The sequence below is a fragment of the Anomalospiza imberbis genome, chromosome 5 (assembly GCF_031753505.1).
Source record: "Anomalospiza imberbis isolate Cuckoo-Finch-1a 21T00152 chromosome 5, ASM3175350v1, whole genome shotgun sequence".
In the NCBI taxonomy this organism is placed as follows: Eukaryota; Metazoa; Chordata; class Aves; order Passeriformes; family Viduidae; genus Anomalospiza; species Anomalospiza imberbis.
The window spans coordinates 25,967,330-25,987,213 of NC_089685.1; the positions used below are offsets into that span (position 1 = coordinate 25,967,330).

A 19,884-nucleotide genomic window follows, 5' to 3' on the forward strand; every position below is an offset into this window, starting at 1 on the left:
TGCTTCTCCATGTAAATAGGATTTTTTCATATCCGTGTAAAAGCAATAAGCAGTATGGCTGTGACATCTGCTGCAGTGCAGCTGTGGCTCCAGCTGATTTTCTTCCCTGGGGTAAATGAAAAGGACAATACTTAGATTTTGGAGAGGAGGTGGTGGGAGGGTGAGTTTACGTAGACAATATCTTAATAAAAACCAATAATATCAGTTGTTTGTTTTCAAAGAAGTTGTTTCACAGGAAGTATAATTTAAGAAGCATTTCCAAAATGTCTCAAGCTTAAGAATTACAAACCTGGGTTTTCTAGTTTTTACTGCACAGAGTGTGTTACTGCTTGCACACCAGGCAGAACAAGAGCATCTTTTGCCTGCTTTACACAGCTCAAGGCTAAACACAACCATCTCTACATTGTGCAGGCCTTATAACTGGAAGTTTCCCTGATGAATTCATCAAAGGACCAAAGTGACTGCTAATATCCAATGCAGGGCTGGTGGAAGCTTTTAGGTTCATACCCTGAAATGGATCCTTCTTTCCCACATCCTGGAAACGGCTCAGGAAGTGGCAGCGCACTTTCCTCTTTCCTGAGGATTTCCTCCTTTATATTAAAGAATAAAATATTTTTAAAGAGAGGTGCTTTTATTCCGTGCTGAAACAGTCCTTCCTAAGTAGTCCCTTCCTCACTTAGGCTTTCTAACCCCCTACTTCAAATCTACTTCAGTTTTAATAGCAGCAAACTTCAGAGTTGCACAAAAGTAGAATGACCTATGGATGCTGAGAAGAGCACACATATCCCAGGCTCTCCTGTGACTGTGGTGAATTAGTCCTGCTGAACACAGGGTCTCTCTTCACCACTCCTAGAGCAGCCTGCAGACACCATTAGTGACCCAGCTGCCACGCAGGCATTTGTCCATTTGAAACTGTCCCTGACAGATACAAAGCTACTGAAAACCACTAATAAGAAATTAATTCTTTTTAATTCCAGTTAGGATAGATCTGAATCTGTGACTCTAGTGTGAAAGAGAATGAGTTGTGTGAACTTCCTACAGGAAGTTCTAAGGAATGCTGCATGATATCAGCGATTGCCTCCTTTCTGGCAGCCAGTCTCTGTTCAAGGTCAGGTAAGGGCAAAATAAGTGAATACAAAAGTAATTGCTTAAAGAAAATATGAGGCAACACCAACAAGTCTTGGAATTTTCACTGACATGAAAGGAGATTATGCTTATCTTAAAGATGCAGATGTTGGTAAATAAACACACATGTTTTCATTTGAAGATAGAACCATTGATCTGTTTGCCTTGCTATGTTGTCTAATTGACCACATCTGGATGATTGGATTTAATAGTATTCCTGGCATGGGATCTTTCCTGCTCTTGGTTTCTATTTCTCAAATTTTTACAGCATATTAGAAAACACTTTGCAACTCTTTTTTTCTGATTGCAGACCACTCTTACAATATATCTTGTTATTTTAAACACATTATGAACTTTAGAAAAATGTTCTATTCCTCTGTTTTCTGTCTTTACTATATTTTTTTTTTTGGTCACATTCCATATGCTATTAAGAAATCTGCAGTTTTTACTTAAAGAAGATCTGCAAGTACTTTAAGTAGAAGATCTTGCAAGTACTGCAAGCTGAAGATTCAGCTTCACCAGTATAAATAAAAAAAAAAATCTTTGTGAAACTACAGTCTCCTAAGTATTATATTCACTTAGACTATAAATTTAAAGTCAGTCTGGTGAAATCTAGAAAGATAGATATTTAATATAAGTTTTAATTTTTGCTTTTCCTCTGTGGTTCATTAAGTCATTTCCAGTCATGTACAAGGCTCATTGTAAATTTTGTTTTTTTAAAATAATACTTGGCTAAAATTGCCATTTCAAACAATGTCTTCTTCAAAAATGAAGTACTATTTGCAATTAAAATACCAAATTTGGAGTCAGAAATTATAGAGTATCAAGACCAAAACCTGATTGATGGTAAGTTGCTCTTGTGGCACTCATGACCACATTAAACACAATTACAGGAAAGGTGAAAATGGTGCAAAGTGCTAATAATTTGTATACAAGATTGAAAAATTAGTTTGGTATTTTTTTGTTTGTTTTATTCTGTTTACAAATCTCTCCTGATTGCAATCTCATCTGGTCTTCTTATTTAAGGACACAACTCTATTAAGTATGTTTATAAATAAATTTACGCTTAATTCTACCTATGTGAAATTATAAAACCACACAAGAAACAGTGAAGGACTTAAGTGAGAATATAGTTCCTCTGAACACACTGACTACTATTCCCTTCCTGCAGTCACAATTGCAGTCTTTTCCTAGACTGTGAAGCTATTTTGCCTATTTATCTATCAAGATTTACAAGTTTACACACCAGATGCCAGCATGTGATCTAATAGCCATTACCTGTTTTGCGTTAGAAAAAGAGACTGATTACATTAGTCTGGAGCCAACTGTTTGTAAAACTGTTGTAAAAAGAGTTTATGCAGAGGAATAGTGATCACAAGTCACTTACTAAGCATGTTGATGCAAGTCTTGCATATTGATGCAAGTCTCTGAGCTTGAGATTCAAATTTAGACATGATAAGCACCTGCTGTCGGAAGTGCTAGCTGCTAATGTCAGTCATCTCCAAAACCCAGCAAGCACATGTGAATTCAGCAACCTCCAGCTAGAAAAGAAGACCTCAGACTATAGTCATTTGCTTGTCACCTTCATTTAGGTGCCAGGTTCTTCAGGAAGAGGAGTCTCAGAAACATTCACAGATGATCTGGTAACTCAATATATCAAAACAACAAGTATTATAGTCACTGAGCATATATCCCAGAGTGGAGACAATGTAGCAGATAATTTGTTTAAAATAAAATTCCATTAGAAATGTGACTCACAGAAGGTTAGCTAAGTCTTTTGGAAGTCTCTTACCCCATAACATTAAGACAGGCATTTTGTAAAGCCTGTCTCTTCATAGATTCAAAAATCTCACAAACTAGATCAGATTGCAAAATGGAAATCCTAGCCATGAAGTCTCAGCAATGAAGAGCTTTAAAAGCTCACCCTTGTGTTGGTATTTCTCTTATTCAGGATAAAAGAGGAAATTGTGGAAGTACAATTCAAAATAATAACAGGATCAACCTCTGTATTCCTTCACAACAGCCCAAAGATTGCATGTTTCTATTACCTTTAGGGTGTGGTAGAAAAATCCCTACTTTGTAATTTCCAGCTAAGCTTCTTCAGAAAGAAGTCTAGTTCCTATCCTCCACAGGCCTTAAGTAATGTTACTTAAAGAACATCAAGTGTAGGAGATTCACAGGCAAGGGCAATTCACATCATAGAAACATTTATGTAGTGCTCTTAACTGCTAATGTTGGCAGACCCATTCAATCCCCAGAAGCAAACAAAAGAAAATTGGCTAAGGTCCCATTCGTGACCATCTGCATGAAACAGTTATTGCAAAACTAACAAGTCAGGTATGAATTTGAAGTACAATAACCATTTGTCTTGTTTCTCTCACAGCTCTGTCTCCTGCAGGTTACACTGGGCTGGCTACAGAAGCTGCTTTTCACAGCTGGACACATTGTCTCTCATTCAGAGTTTTCTCCTCCTTATTCATGAAGTAACAGCTGGGCCACCACAAATTACATACTAAAATTAAGGAAAAACTTCAGGCATAAACCATAATAAGAATGCATTTTTGTCCTAGGTAATAGTAGGCATCCTAAGGAACGTCAAGACCATAGAATAAATGATATTTGTAGATAGCCTGAAAAAAAACTGTGAAAAAGGATTCACAGGATGCCTCGTGGTGGATCTGAGAACAAGGTGAAAATACGAGTGCCCCCAGGAGTACTCCCAATCATGATCTAAATATAACCGGTGTCCATACCAAAATCTAATGTCTTTCACATTCCATCCCATTTGAGATGCTTCTTTCATAAATGAGCCTTCACAGGCCAACAGGATTCTATTTGTCCCACACAGGCAAAAGCTATTTTGAAATAGCTAATTATATAAAAATAATTATTCACATGGACAACCCTCCAACAACCATAAGGTCAGACAGATCATCTGCTATATATGTTAGTCTTTAGATTTCAGTCTGAATGGTAAAAAAAAAAAAAAAAAAAAAAAAAAGTAGCCTTTTACAAAAGGAATGTTCAATCTGCAATATTTTTAAACCAAAAATTTCTTCCCACCTGTTCACACAGGAATATAAAGAAAAAGAAAAATAAGTTAATATAAAGACTGACTTCAATATTATTTTTAAAACAGATTTTTGGTTATGCTTCTAGTTCTGTTTCAGGGACCTTTTAGGTAATGATGGGTAAAATTCACCTTCATGAGTCCAAACAGAGCTTGAAAGCTCACAAGTTATTTCAGAAAATTGGCCACAATTACTTTTTCTGCTGCTTCAAAAAAATAATGATTTCTATGTCTCCTAAGAAAATACTGTTTCTATTTATGTATAAAAGCCTCCAGGAGACCATTCTACCGTCTAAAAAGGCAAGGACATCAATACTTCAAGTCCCTGTCAGGCTGTGTGATAAGCCACAGGCTGCATTTTGCTGATCATGTTAGGCTCCAAAAGAGGCAAATACTTTAACTTTATAATATGAAATTATGTTCCTGCTGAGAATACGTCCTGGTAGCTGACAGCCGTTTCTCCTGGATTTAAAGGAATCATTCAGCAAAAATTCACCTGTCATGTTTCCACAAGCAGGAGTACTGTCTCTGGTTCTTACAACCTTCTTACATTACCTCCCATGTTACAACTGTGTCTGTTTTCTAGAGTGTTGTCATTATGGCTTCCAAAATGAAGTCTTCTTCTTGGTGACCGGTGCAGAGAAGTGAGTAGTCAAAACAGACATTATTCAAACATTCTTTATATCATCTCCCTGTAATGAAGTCATCCACATTTATAAGAAGCATTTGCACTGGTTTGAAAACTTTTCTGACAAAGAGTATCAAATGCAATGTGTTTCAAGCAACATGTGAAATGGCAAATGTGAGGACTTCAATACCAGATCCCCAGCAAAATTTAGACTCTTTTGAAAAACAGAACACATTTTCTGTAAAGACAAGGGATTCACTAGATAACCACAACTCTGAAGAAATTAAGAGGTACTACCACTGGAAGACCTGAAAAAATATGTAGATGCAGTGCTTAGAGACATCATTAGGTGGTGGACTTGGAAGTGCTGCGTTAATAGTTGGATTTGATGAAATAAGAGGTATTTTCCAATCTAAAGTTGTTCTAGGCATTAATAAGATGGGTAATGTCCAGGAGCACTTTGAACCTCAGTAAGAAATGTATGTCTCCATTAACTGCTACAGTACCTTTCTGTTCTATCTTCTATCTTTTTAAATATAACAGTGTATCAGGGTATCCTCAATAAATTGAAAAAGTTATTTAATTTTATCACAACTCGAACTAGCTCTAAATAAGCATTTCAGAACTGCCTTCTTCTTCTGCAGTCTGTAGTATAATTCATACCTCAGGGCAGCTGCTATCAGATCATTCTTAAGCTATAGTAATGGAGATAAAATTTTGACAAAATCTAGTGTGGAGGATGCTCACTTCATGGTATTTGTGTCACAGTTGTTTTATAAGATGTTCTGGAGAAGTAAAAAGAAACCATTCTTCAAACAGATAATAGTTATCTGTGGTGCTCTTATGGTAAAATTACTGCAAACCTATGTGTACTTCCAGTCAAAATTTCTGAAGCAGCGTTAATATTAATGACTTCATTTTTCCTACCACCATTCTTTAGACTCTTTCAAAATGATGAAGAGAATACTAGCCCTTTTAATTTTATTGATAACATCTTAGATACTACTGTCACTGAGGCCAGACTTAACCAAACCAAATACCATATGTGCAGGACAAGCTAGAGCTTTGGCATTCCTTGCTCTTCCTGATGTATATCATACCGCCTGCAATATGGTGTCCTGAAGATAAAGCTCTGTTTGATGTTGTATGAATAGACTTTGTTGTTGTTCTCTCATCTGCTTAGCTGAAAATTGACTTGAACTTCAGTAGAGTCGCAAATAAGCCACATGACAGCATCAAGAGGCAGGAGAGATTAAAAGGAGTTGAGCAATCATTGGAACAGACAAGAACACTTTATTCATTCTAGAGTTGTATTTCTTTTCCAGGTCATATCTAAAGATACCTGAGATATCTTCTCCCATGCCCTCCCTTAGGAGGACTTAGGAGGGGAAAGAAGGAGAAAAGTGAAATGACACAGCATACCCTGATCTATACACAGCATCACAGAAATAGATTATTCCGCACAAATTTATTTATTTTCCTGACTCAAAAATTCACATGCACCTTAGCCTTTCTCTGGGTAATTTTTTTAGCATACATTACTCCAATCAGACTTTGAGGTCATCTTAGTTTATGAGTCAGGTTACCATACCTGCAGTACAAGATTACAGGAAACTGCAGTATTTCCCAAGTTGAAAATTACCTACTGTACAGCTATATTGCTGTTGAAAGGTACTAAAATTATATACACCTGACTCATACAGGAAGGTTGGAATTTTAATCCTGAAAATTGAGACCATCTTTAAGACTATCCGGTTTCACAGATGCACAAACAATCAAACATAATAGTTTTTGTACTAGTACCAAACTTTCTTAAAGTTACTGTGTCTGAATTGATTATACAGCAAATTTATACATAGCAGCTGACAGAAACATGAACCAGTGCTAAAACCACATACTATTTTGAGTGACATTGGAAGAAAACCAGTTAGACCCGCTGGATGTTTTGACATCTCTTGCTAAATCGAAGTGATTTTATGAGTTAATCCTTCATGGCAGCAAGAAATCAGCTAAGAAGAAACTTGATCTAGAAAGAGTGGCTAGTAGTCTTTGCTAAAGCTATCATGATATTGACTCTGGTTACTGAATAATTCATACATTTCAAATAACAGGGGAATGTTCCCAGACTAAAATCTGTTTTAAAAACCAACAGATTTTTAAGGGAATTTAGGATTGATTTTCAAAAAATTATGTTTATATTGAATGATCTTTATTACTAGAGTATTAAGTATGTTTGTGATGCTTAGGTTGCAAAGAAGTTGCAGTGAATACAGCAATCATTAGAAAGTGCATTGTCTGTTCTCAGCATTAAAGGCTTGTTTTACTTTCTACTCACGCACATAACATCCAGGATAATTTAGGTATAAAGTGCTTTGCTGCTTTCCCGTAAATATTTCAGTAGTTCCATGAAATTTAACTCTCACTTTACTATTACACTAGTGATAGTCTGAAGGGACTTACAAATTCTTAACTTTTCCCTCCTGTGTCAAAAGAAACAGCTCCTTCCCATGGACAGACACAGATAGTACCTGCTGGCCAGAATGGAGGTAGAGAATACACTGTTTATCAGAAATGCTGGCTGCAGTTAAAACTATTCCTACCATTTTGCAACACAAGCTAGCAAGTAAAAGACACAATTTCAACAAATAAAATCCTTTATCAGTATCTAATTCTCATGATCTTAAAGATACTTAATTAATGAGCCCCTATTTGGGAAGTATTTTAACCCTTCTACAAGCTGGGTGTCTCTACCTACTTGAGGAGCAACTTTAATTTGTCCTGCAGTAGAATCTTTCCAAAAGAAAAAGCTTTATTTATGTAAATATTGGGACTTCAGATGCAAACCAAAGTCAATACCATGCCTATTTTTTCCACTAAAATACACAGGGTACTAAGTAAAGGGACTACTGGTGTGTCCTTACTTTTAAAGGTGTCAGTCTCCAGAAATGGAATCTAAGATCTGTAGTTATAAAATTATTGTTATGGGGTAGCAGTTTTAATTACTACATAACTTTAATTACTAAATTACTGCAGTGTGTAGTCTGGAGAATGTAATAATGGACCAACTCTAAATAACTGCATCAGTGCAAATTCAGGGATGCGACTCCCACTTTTTAAACCAAATTATCTTATTTTCATGGCTTATAAGACTCCACAGTTAATGAAGAAGAAAAATCTTAATTTCAACCCAAACATTCTACTGCTGCCTGTTTGTCTGCCATTCAGATACATATAGCAAAACCATTTCTACATCTAACAAAGAATATTTTAGTCCTTTTAAATCACAACCGTGCTTCAGTGTTCCATTAAAACAATTAGATGCTTTGGGTAATATTTTTGTAGATTACATTGCACTAGAGACTCTTATGATGATGTCATCACACTGGACAGATTCTTCTCTTTAATGTCCTTTTTTTGGTTCTTTTTCAAACAATTAGCATCTTTAAGATAGAAGAGATGAAGAGTCTGGGAAGACTTGATTGTCAAAACTGCCACTGAAAAAGATGGAAGCAAAGCATTGCTGATTCGCAGCTCACAAAGTTTTTATGTTACTTTTCCTCCACAATTTCAGTGGGAGAAAGACTGAAAATACAGGCTGCTGTCACCCTTCCCTCAGGAAGGAAGAGCACTTCCACTTCATATAATCTCATAGTGAAGATGTGGGTTCAGATCTCTGCAGGTAGAGTAGAGATGTGAACTGGTTTTCCCACATCCTCTGTGAAAGTTTCAGCCACACAAGCACTGGAAATTGCTGTCATTATTTGTCCTCCCAGTCTGCGAACCAAGACTTTTGATTCCAATGTATTCATGAAAAGTGACGGGCACTAAAATATTTCAAAAATGTCAAAAGAAACTATTGTAGTTTTCCCTAAATTGTCTTTTAAAATTAATTTATTTATTTAGAAAGTAACTAATACATAGAGGATCATTCATCCATTTTCTACATTCAAGGTAGTAAGTCCAGCTGCTCAAAACCGTTCTTTCCCAAAGAGTGAAACTCCATCACCCCTATCAGGAGATGAGTAGTTTATTGCTTTTATTCCCTTGGAGTAAGTGCATGCATCCATATTGCTCATTCTATTTTTATGCCTCAGGGACAAATACATTTGTGTTCATCTTAATTTGTTCCTTGAGTCTTCCTGTAATGTGTTCAAGAAATGTATAGATCACACATGTTTTTTTCTCCACCCTGACAGAGCACTGGACATCAGTTCCATCAGACCTTAGAGAACCAATCCTGCTTTAACTGCCCACTCCACTGCCCACCAATATCTCCTTCAATATCTCCACTAATACCTCCTTCAGTCATTTTGCATTTGAAGCCTATCACTAGGACCCAACTCCCATCACATACTCCAGGGAAAATATCTGTGTGACCTATGACTAAAATGCCTCTTCATCAAATATTCTTTAACTTTCATGGCTGGAAGGACTTGACATCTGATAAATGCTCCCTACTTATTATTGAAATGAAACTTCTGTGTTACTTCATTGTGATAAATTAAAACTACTTTGTATTTAAACTCACTTTACTAGTTTTAGAAAGAAACTCTGAGAACTCTGAGAAAAACAACAGTGATAACATAATTCAAATAATAACTTATTTTTCTGAGAGACTATATTTAACGTAAGTATAATTTCACCCCAGAATTCCAATTCCACAATTAGATTTCTGATTTTCTAAATCACAGACACAGTCATACTTTGACTGTGCAACCTAGACTTCCAAGTCTGGAGGCTCATGATGGGAGTGTTGATGCCACAGCAGTATTTTTCAGGCATCTTCCAAATGTCTCCATCTCTCTTCTGTCACTCTGATTCTCCTACTCTTCCAGGATGCCTCCCTCAGTGCTCTCCTAGTACGATGCCACACACAGAACACTGGCTCATGCTTTTCCTTCTCAGCCTGAACTTCCTCAAATCCTACACAATGGAAAAATGTAAAGAGCCACGTAGGCTCCCTGTCCCAGTAATTATCGATGTAATCTCTTTTTACACCATCTTAATCCTTCTTAGGTGGACTTGCATATAAAACTAGAAATTAAAATATTTCAGAAAGATATAATTAACCCCAGTATAAAGTTTTATTTCTGATTCAGATTTAGCTTCCTGAACTAAGCTGGTAAGTATGGAATACAATAATCCACACTAGAAGATGATTATTGGATGTTTTCCGAGTCAAATTAATACACAGTGGTATGTTTTCTTCATTAACACATGATCAGTTATTTCAGTTTCAGAACTTAAAGGAAAACGTAACTAAAGGAAAAACTCAGTCACTACACTGAATTTTTCTCTCTTAATGCTGATGTTACTAGCAAAAATTTAAATTCTCCTTCCATTATTCTCCTGTATTTTGAGAAAAAAAACCCACCCAACAAAAGAAAATGGAAATACTCTTACAATAAAATACATAACACATAGTGATTAAAGATCCAAAATACAATGAAGTTGTTTAAACACTCTCTAAAAAATATCAGCACGGAAAAAGTTGGACCTTTGAGCATTATGTGGGCACTTCCAGGTGATGGGGATCAGTATTTGTGTACCTCATTCAGAGTGAGTGAACAAGGGCTGACTTAACAGCCAGTAACAATGAAAACCTTCCCTTTGGACCTTAGAGTTTTGCCTTGATAATTGCACCTTCAAAAGAACTTTATCCAAAAACCAGAAAACCATTGTGTTCCATGATTAGCTGTAATTTTTTTTTTTTCTAGCAGGATCATGATGGTTATACATCCCCCTGCACAAAGTCATATGCCACAGACTTCTCATCAGGATGAAACCTCAACCCTACCGTCAGATTCGTCACAGATTTAACTGCAGCCGCAACTACCCCCTTAATGTTTTTCAGCATCTTCAAAGAATTAGCGGCTTCTGGCCACGTCAAACAAGCAGTTTCGTGGCATATTTTCCCTGCCGTGATCTCGTACGGAATGGTTTTGTCCATCTATTTCCAACAATTACTAACAGAGAGAACCGAAGTACTTCAGTTGGGGAAGGGCTGAGGCCGGGCACTGAGAGCTGCAGACAAAGCCAAGGGGCAGTTTGGCTGGCTGCAGGTGTTGCTCCTGCTCAGGCAGCGCGTTTCCAGCCAGAAACCGGGCTGCGCAGAGAGACGGGCCCAGCAGCTCCACGGAGACATAAAAAAGCTGAACAAAACTTGTGTTCTTCAAGCGCCCACACCACGGACACCAAGCCGCCCAGGTCTGCTCGAGATGTTCTGAATTCAGGCTTTTTCCGCAAGGTCGTCTGTAGGTGGGGAAGGGGCTTTGCCACTCCCGCCAGACGGACTCCGGGCCGGGTCTCTTACGGGGGTTTCCAGGGAAGACCGTCGGCTGGGGTGATGCACCCTGAGCTGCAGGGGAAGTCGCACTGCCCCGGACACTCGCTGTGTTTTCCGCCTCACTGTTTTGCTAAGCACGGCGGAGTGACCCGCTGCAGCCGTGCGCCGTGGGAAGTTCACTCGGCAATAACCCGCCCCCAGCGCGGTGCCGCGCGGAGACGGGATCGCCGGGATCGCCGGGAGCGGCGGGATCACCGGGATCGCCGGGATCGCCGGGAGCGGCGGGATCACCGGGATCGCCGGGATCGCCGGGATCGCCGGGAGCGGCGGGGCGCGGCCACGGAGCGGCGGCCGCGCGCGCGGACTCCATGTCCCGGCTGCCCGCGCGGCGGGGGCGGCGCGCGCATGCCCGCCCGGCGCAGCCCCGGCGCGGCGCGCGCCTCCCCCTGGGCCGGGCGGTGCGCGGCGAGCAGCGGGAACACCATGGAGGCCGCTCCGCAGCCCCGGCCCCGGCCCCGGCCCGGCGGGGCCGCCGCCGCCCCGCCGCCACCCCCGGAGCAGGAGCGGAAGCTGGAGCAGGAGAAGCTGTCGGGGGTGGTGAAGAGCGTCCACCGGCGGCTGCGCAAGAAGTACCGGGAAGGTAACGCGGGGGAGGGGGCCGCCCCGCCCGGGCCGCCCCGCTGCCCTCGCCGGCAGCGGATCGGGGTGTCCCCCGCGGGCGGGGGGCGGCGGGCCGGCCCGGTGTCGGGGGAGGGCGGCCGGGAGCAGCTCCGCGCTCGCTTCCTGCTCCTGCCCGGGGGACCGGGGTCGCCGCTGCCCTCGGCTGCCCGCAGCCCCGCCGAAGGCAGCCGGTCCGGTCTGCCGGGGTTGTGCCGCTTTCCTGGAGCTGTTGGCGGCGGAGCCCCCTTCCTGGCTGAAAAGGGGGCTTCTCGGCCGTATAGCAGTGTTTTCCAAACTGTGGATCTGCAAGCGTGAGAAAAGGAGATGATGAATGCCAAACGAGATTGAATGGTGATCCGGAAAGGCACAGGTCTTTGTGAATTATTTGTGCCTACTGTCTTTCAGTCGTAGCGCGGTAGTTCAGCAAGAGCCCTAACTGAAGGGGTTGGGGTAAAGCTGTTGTAGTTAATCGTAGTCTTTGAAAAATCTACTTTGTCGTCAGTATTAATGCCCTTGTGCAAGGTTTTAATTGGTGGTATTTGGATGCTTCAAAACCTCCATGAAATGCTAGCACAAGTCACAGAAAATTCATCCATCCATTCTTGTAGTGAGCCTGCAGCTCGCCTCCAGAAGAACACACACATGAAATGGGAGCTCTTCCTCTTGTAGGCACAAGTTCTTGCCTCTCCTCTGTGTTTGCATATGACACTTCTGTTAAAGAAACAAGGTCATACTGCCTTCTGGACTCCCAAAATCTCCCCTGGTGCCAGTTCATGGGATTTGGGCACAAATACCGACCTATCTAGATATTGATCAAAAGTAGCTGTTTATTTTGGCCTTGGTGAGGCAAAACTTAAGGGAAGATCTCCCTTCACTCAAACGTTGGAAAATTTTACATAGTATATTTAAACATTCCAATCCTGGCAGAGGAGTCCAGCTTTTAGCAATACATGTTTCTGTGTTATTTCAGAGCACCTGTAGATTAAGATAGACAAGGATTGGCTTTGTTAACTTTTTTTTTTAAAGTGAGCAATCTCTGTAGCAACTGATTTTTTTTTAGATGAGAGCCTGAATAAGGGGGAAGTTTTTGTCAGCCTATTTCTTAGCAAAAAGTAAGTTTGTGCTCAAGGGTAAGTTGTGTGTAGCTGTTTAAGTGAAAAAGCCAACAGCATTTACATTTACTTCCTATGGCTTGTAAATCATGTGTTAGTGAAAACTTTAAAATGATTTTTCTAGTCACCTCAAAGTAGCAACATGATATGTCATTTCACTCAGAGTTAAAACCATTTCATTGAGTTAAAACCAAACAATTCATCACATCTATGCAACAAGAAAAACTGGCTATTACCTACTCATCCAATAGTAGGTGATCCTTCCAAGTTACTAGTGTTTAGTAGCCAGTAGTAAGTACTTCCTATGTTAGGTTCTTTCAGCTTAAGAATTTTAGTTTTGGAGTCTTTTCTACCTACATCTGCCTTTACTTCTAAAGGCAGCCTTGAGAATCTCCTTCTTAAATGCCTTTAATGTCAGTCTGAAATTGTAATACCAGGACGTGCTTGATCCCTGAAAGGTCTTTTCTTGGAATTTTTTTTTTCTAATACTTGGTGATGCTGACTGGCAAGTATGTTATTCTGACAAAATTTGACAGTTTGCTAAATAGAAATAAAAAAAAATCAGTAAATCATCTGTAATTTTGCTGTACAGTTTGAATTATGACTTGAATATGGAAAAGCAAAGAGCAAAAGCCCTTCATCCTTGGTTATATGTTTACAGCTTTTTACACAGGGAAAGCCTCTTGACTCCACAATTCAGTGTTCTCACCTCAATATGAAACAAACATTATTCTGTACTATCCTCAATCTTTTATTGTCTTTTTTTCTCTTTTCTTTTTCTACTCTGTCTTCTCTCATGTTTCACTAGAGTTCTGTGAAGCTATTTGTCTAAATACGCAAACACTGCTAGAATTGCTGTTGCGTGGACTTCAGTGCTTTGTCTGTAGAAGCCAAAGTAGAATCCCATATTAATTTTGTTGGTAGATGAAAAATCATGTTCATTATCCTGAAAGCTATATTATTATTTTGTACAGGGTAGATAAGTCCAAGAAAGACCTTTGTATTGTAATATCATCCTAGGTTACTGTCTTCTGTTAGAAGTGTTGAAAGGAAATAGATGCATCCTTGATACACTGAGATGTGTGTTGATAGATTTTATTTGGACTTGATTTTAATAAGCTGATTTCTTTGCTAATTCACTTGCCTTGCTGACGTTATCAAGGTTTGTATTTTAATGGGCAATTGTAACAGGCAAGCCAGTATATTATCTGAGTTGCTTATAATTGCACCATTGTTGTAATTTCGTTTCATTTTCTGCAATGGTTCCCCTCTTTTTTGAAGATGAGCCAGTAAAAAAGTGACAATATGCTCCAAAATTGCAAGCCAACATGTTTTTGAAGAAGTTACATATTTGTCAGAAGTGCAAAAGTAATATTTCTTAACTAGGGAAGCATTGCAGCAAATTTTTTGCAGTTACTAGGGAATTACTAGAATAAAGTTAGTCATCATGTCATGGAAAGGGTTTGATTTTAATTTTTCTTCCTGGTGAAAAACTGGAGATTAATCAAAGCTAAACCTTGGCTACTTTTTAAATTTCTGCACTTACTGGATCGCTTATGCTTGTAAGTATGGTGCATGAATTTTATACGTGCCTCATGTCATATCAAAGCCCCATGCCATTCATGACAAGCATTTACCATCTTTTAAATGACACAGCTGAAATGCTTTAAGTTTGTACTGAAGTGTATTTTTTTGTTTTCTTCAACAATTTTAGTTTTTTGTGCTGTGTGACTAGTACTTATCTTTTCTATTGTTTGGCTATTACCAGTATGACTTATAGTGGGAATATTTTAATTTTTTTCTCCTTTTTTTCCCTCCTTTTTATTCTTCTTTATTTCCTTTTCTCCCCCATCTCTTCTCTCCCTCTCTCTGTTGTTAATAAGAAAATATAGAGAAGCATGTCATCATAAATGCCATGGCAGATTTGGTATTTTGAAACCGTAGGCTGATTTTTTTTTCTACTGTGGGTCCTGCAGTAGTATTCTATGTGATACTTTTAAATTATTTAATTAAATTTAGCAAATTAGTGTAGGTTTTAAATTAAAGTGATTGGTTCTTGTCCACACTGAGTGAATGTGTCAACTAAATCAGCTAACCATTAAGAAGTTGTTTCGGGCTGCTTTGAGGTAGGGATAGAGAAAGAGTAGTTATATAGTAATTCCTAAAAAAACCATAATTCCTGAGGTTAGCCTATAAACTTTCTCATTATAAAGAAAACTTTAAGTGAGAATAACTCTGAGATGTAACATACTCACTTGGGAGTCTCTCTCATTAGTATAAGGCTCATTAGGGTTTTTAGTTTTATTCCTGCTTCCTGTTCAAATGGAGTAATTTAATCTTAATTATTTTACACACCACAGTAAAATCCAAAAGCTGAAACTGCTCTCAAGTAGTGAGTTATTCACTTATCAGAAATTTCAAGGTGGTTTTGGATGCTTGACACAAGCACTTAGGAAGTACAGAAATTAGGATTTTCCATAATGTTTGAATTTCTGTTACTACACGGAGATGGGGAAAAAACAATGTTTGATTTAGTTGCTTCCTGTTGGTTCTGTTGCTTGGTACCACAGGTGACCCCAGGTTTTACAGAGCTTTCCTCTATGAATGTTTTGGGCACCTGCAGCCATGGGCTGGAGCGTGTTGTACGGGCTGCATATATGCATGAATGTTTCATATGCTGCATGTAGGCTGATGTGTGTGGAACCTGACAGACAGACCTGTAATAGCAGATTTAGTGGTTCCTGAGGATCTACTGAACATCTGCTATGTGATGTATGTTTGTTTGCTTCCAATTGCTTGTAGTGACTAAATAGGTTTCATTTTTACTGGGATAAAAATCCCTTCCACTGATATAGAGGCATCTTGTTTTTCTCTCAATTGTTTATTACCTTTGTAGTCATGCCGAGCTGTATTTATCAAGTAAATGTTTTCTCTGTAGCATGACCCTCAGTTATAGATGGTTTTCTGTATAGTCTTAAAGATAATTTACCAGACTACTTTTCCCTTAAAATTATAAGTGCAAGTGGAAAAAATGGCCGAGGTATCTGTAAAGGTATTTTATGAAATGTTTTCCTGTGTGTTCACTAAAACAGTCCATTTCTCCTAACATATGCCTGCTAAAGCTGCTGAGGCTTAGAGAATCACACAGAAATGTTGTTTGTCCTGTTACTAGTTACCACATCACAGAAGCTGACAAAAACATTTCTAGGTGGCAGTTTGATTCCTTACAAGAAATATTTGTTGAAACATCAAAGAAAAGGGACTTTTTAAAAGGTTTTTCAGAAAATCAGGGAAAATGTACAGGACCCTGCCTGATGATAAGAAGTAACCCAAGTAGGTAAGTGTTTTAGACATTCAGACCGAAGGGTTGTTCTGAACTCAGTTGTTTCATGGTCTCTTCATCTCATGTTTTTCATGAAAAACTGTGAGAGAGCTTAAGTTCTTCCTAATGTGAAACAGGAAACATTTTGAAATGGTGTCATTTTTCACAGGACAGGAAAAACTTTGTCATTGAACTCTACATGATAAGTTAACAGTTGTTACTCCTTTTTGTTAAATATGACTGATTTACAGTAGAAAAAAAACATAAGTTTTCAAGATATTAATTTGTGTTTTACCACTTGCAATAATTTCTTGGAACAGGAAGACATTTTGTAATACTAACTGTTGAATTTTCCAGCAATAGAAACGAAATTTTATTTAATTAAATTGAAAACCGATTCTTGTTTATAACATGGGCTTTAAGGTATGATTGCCCTTACAGTTTGCACACCACAGTTTTGCAGCAAGGCTTTCATTAGAAATCACATAAGATTTGCATTTTGGGGGTTTTAATTACTGCTGTCATTTAGTTAGCCTGTAAATTTGAAAATGTACTGGCTACAGTATGGGCTTGCACTCACTGAACAAACAGGTCTATGACACCTTCCCCTCTCCTTTGCTGCCCTGTCAGGGAAGATGGTGTTCCTGTTACAGGGTCAGCATAATAAGATCTGTACCTATGCACCAGCATAAGTTCAGATCCTGCATTGGAAAAATTACCAAAATCAGTAGTTTCTGTTGACGTGTTCGTGTCTGTATTGGTTGTGTTAAGGTACAGCACATAGTCCATCCCAGAAAGTCAGGTTTGGGAAAGAGGAGAGGAATGAAGTTTCCAGAAGAGTAGGTCTAACACCTGGGGGCAGTAATTGCTTAAACTATCACATACATGCTGTTTGTGTGACAGCCATCAGAGATTTATAGCAGATCAGAGACAAATTATTCTTCAGAGTGATCTAAGCTGACCCCCAGTAGATGATGAAATATCAGTCAGTTGGGCCCTCAGAGTCTGTTTCACGTAAACAGATGGCTAGGAAGTTTACCTGAGAGGCCAGATGTAGAAATCCACATTTGGTCAAATGAATTTTTGCCATGTAAGTTGGAGGGAGGAACACTGATACTGAGATAAAGTTAGATTCTTGCACTTGATTTTTTAAAAAATATTTTATTCTGAAAAAGTTGAGGTAACTCCTAAGAAATGTGAAGCAAATACTAGTCAGACATGAGAAGGAAAATATTAACTGACTTCTTGAACTTTGTCCAAGTTGAAGCTTATGTTCTGTATATAGACATGTAAAATTGAAAAACAGAGAAGCCAAAAATACCTAGTGTCATTTGCAAGGAATGCTGAATATGCATTGAGTAAGACAGATGTTCAGTAAGTTTATCTTGTATACAATGAAAATTATGAATGTCATAATATTTTCTGATATTCCTCATGTAATTAATTTTTCTTATCATTGCCACAGCATCCATACATTATTAGTACAGCTAAATCTCAATTGACAATGTTAATGAGGAAATTTTGTCAGATACTAATAGGAATTTGATTTCAGTTTTAGCCTAGTGAACAGTGGAGGACAGTGCTACTGTTTAGCAGTTTATAGAAGCCAGTTTACTGCTTCCAGCAAGTGAGAGGTGATCTTAAGAGGCTGAGAATGAGATGGGTTCTTTTCATTCTGCAGTGCAGTGCCATGAACAAACAAAAAAAGCCCTCAAAAATCTTGCTAGGCATTGCTATGGCTAGCAGCTGGTCATCTGAAGTTATGCAGCATTGTCATGGGCACTTGTTACTTGTGGGGATAGGTTTCCTTTTTACAGTGAACAATATTTATTAATTTTTATTAAGATAGTCTTAATATTGTGCAAATATTAACATAGCGGTTTTGGTTTTGCCTTTTGTTGTTATTATGTATATTGAGGTTATTTTCTCTTCTACCAGAGCCAAAGTTCTGGTAGAGGAGAAAACAGGAAGGCAATGTGTTGTTAAGTGAAGGTGTTAAAAAGGGAGTGGATTGAATCTGGTTTTCTACTTTACTAAGTTATCTACCAGTATGTAGAAGACTTAAAGCCCTTAAACACTTGGGGGTGGGTTTTGGTGGTTTGGGGCATTTTTGGGGGGTTTTTGTTTTTTTGTTTTGTTTTTTGTTGGTTTTGTTTGGTTTTTGTTTTTTTGTTTTGTTTTTTGTGGTTTTTCCAATTAAAGCTACCTTGAATTGAGAAAATTTTCATTTCCCAGACAGAAATAATTACCCTTTTTCTCAAGTAGGTTTTTTTCTTTGTGTTTTTTGGGGCTTGTTTTGTTTTGGTGGATGGGGTTTGTTTGTTTGTTTCTTTCTTTCTTTCTGGTCTTGTTAGGGTTTTTTTTTTTTTTTTTTGATTATTACTACTATTTTTAAATTTCTTTTTTTGGAGGAAGTTGTTTCTTAAGATCTAAACCTGCATTACATGTACCTGAAGACTTAAATGCACAGTGTGAGTGCCAGTGCCAGTTAACTTTTGATATGCAAGGTCTTGTTTGGTGATGGACGAAGTATTCTGTAGTTAGTTTTGAGGTCGTCAAGATGACTGCACTGTTTTTTCAAAGAGCACCAGTGGACTTACGGAAAATAGTAATTACAAATCTCTTCCTGTAGGTGCAGATAACTCTATGTGATAACTATTGTGTTGCTTGATAAAACAATTATTCAAATCAGTTGGTTTTGGTTTCATCCCATTCCAAAATGAAACATACTGCCTTTAGCAGAACTGAGCTCTATTTCTTTTATATTGCAGAAGGTTGTGTTTTCTTAAAATACCAGTTGACATGATTTGTTCTGTCAGAAGTTGAAGAAAAATTGCCTAATTTTTTTTTTTTGTTTATTTTATAAGCATACCTTAAATGACAGGTTATTTTAACACTCTACAAGTAAATGCCTTTTTAAAATAAAAGATTTTTTTTTTTAATGGGATGGAAGAAAGCTGAATTTTTTTTTCTTAATACCAGACTACCTGGAGAGAAGAATTATGGTGTAGGTTTGTCTCACCAAGAATGGCAGACCAGATATTCTCATGCTGTTCTGGGAACCTCTGATAAGGACTTGTAAATAAATGCAGAGCTAGGGGAATTCTTACTAATTTTGTATGATTCTTCTCTATTAAAAATATTTTTGGTTGTTAAAAGCTACAGCTAACATTTGGTCTCTATTGCTGTTACCCACAATTAAAATTATCTTGTAATTAGGATCATTTAAAAATAACTTATACATGCCTGACCTGTTCTCTGTGTGACAGTATTCAGCAACTGCTGATACATGTGTGGTTGAGTTCAGGGTTATGACATGGCTATTCTGTGGGCATTATTAATGTGGGTGGAAATTACTTAGAAGGATTCATCTGTTCTAGGTAAGTAGGATTGGATTTTTGTTACTATAAAATCTGTGTAAGGAAGAACAAGTCAATCAGTCATTTGTTCAGTGACAGAATTCTAGGAAACAGTGAGCTTTGACTTTTTTTTTAAAGGAGTAGTTAATCTTCAAGGTGAAGACTAGGTTACTTATTTATTTTCTAGCTAATTCTGAATGAACTAGAACAAGCATTAATTAATTTTGAAATAGTATGGGTACAGTGCTTTGAGGGGTGTGTGAAATTCCTATTGTGAGCTAGTTTTGCCAGTCACACTTTTCAGCTGGACTGTGGCATATCT

General features: G+C 38.3%; 1 protein-coding gene across 2 annotated transcripts in view; it reads left to right on the forward strand.

Moving 5' to 3' along the window:
- Window positions 1-11,499: 11,499 nt before the first annotated feature.
- The window catches only part of SAMTOR (S-adenosylmethionine sensor upstream of mTORC1), a 28,287-nt gene continuing 19,902 nt past the window's right edge, over window positions 11,500-19,884 (forward strand). Inside the window, exon 1 of one of the 2 annotated variants that reach the window (XM_068189953.1) lies at window positions 11,500-11,749. In XM_068189953.1, the coding sequence (XP_068046054.1) occupies window positions 11,515-11,749 (235 nt within the window). In that variant the 5' untranslated portion in view covers window positions 11,500-11,514. Of the gene's footprint in view, window positions 11,750-12,102; window positions 12,140-19,884 lie in introns of those variants that run through there. The other variant, XM_068189954.1, reaches the window with a different exon arrangement.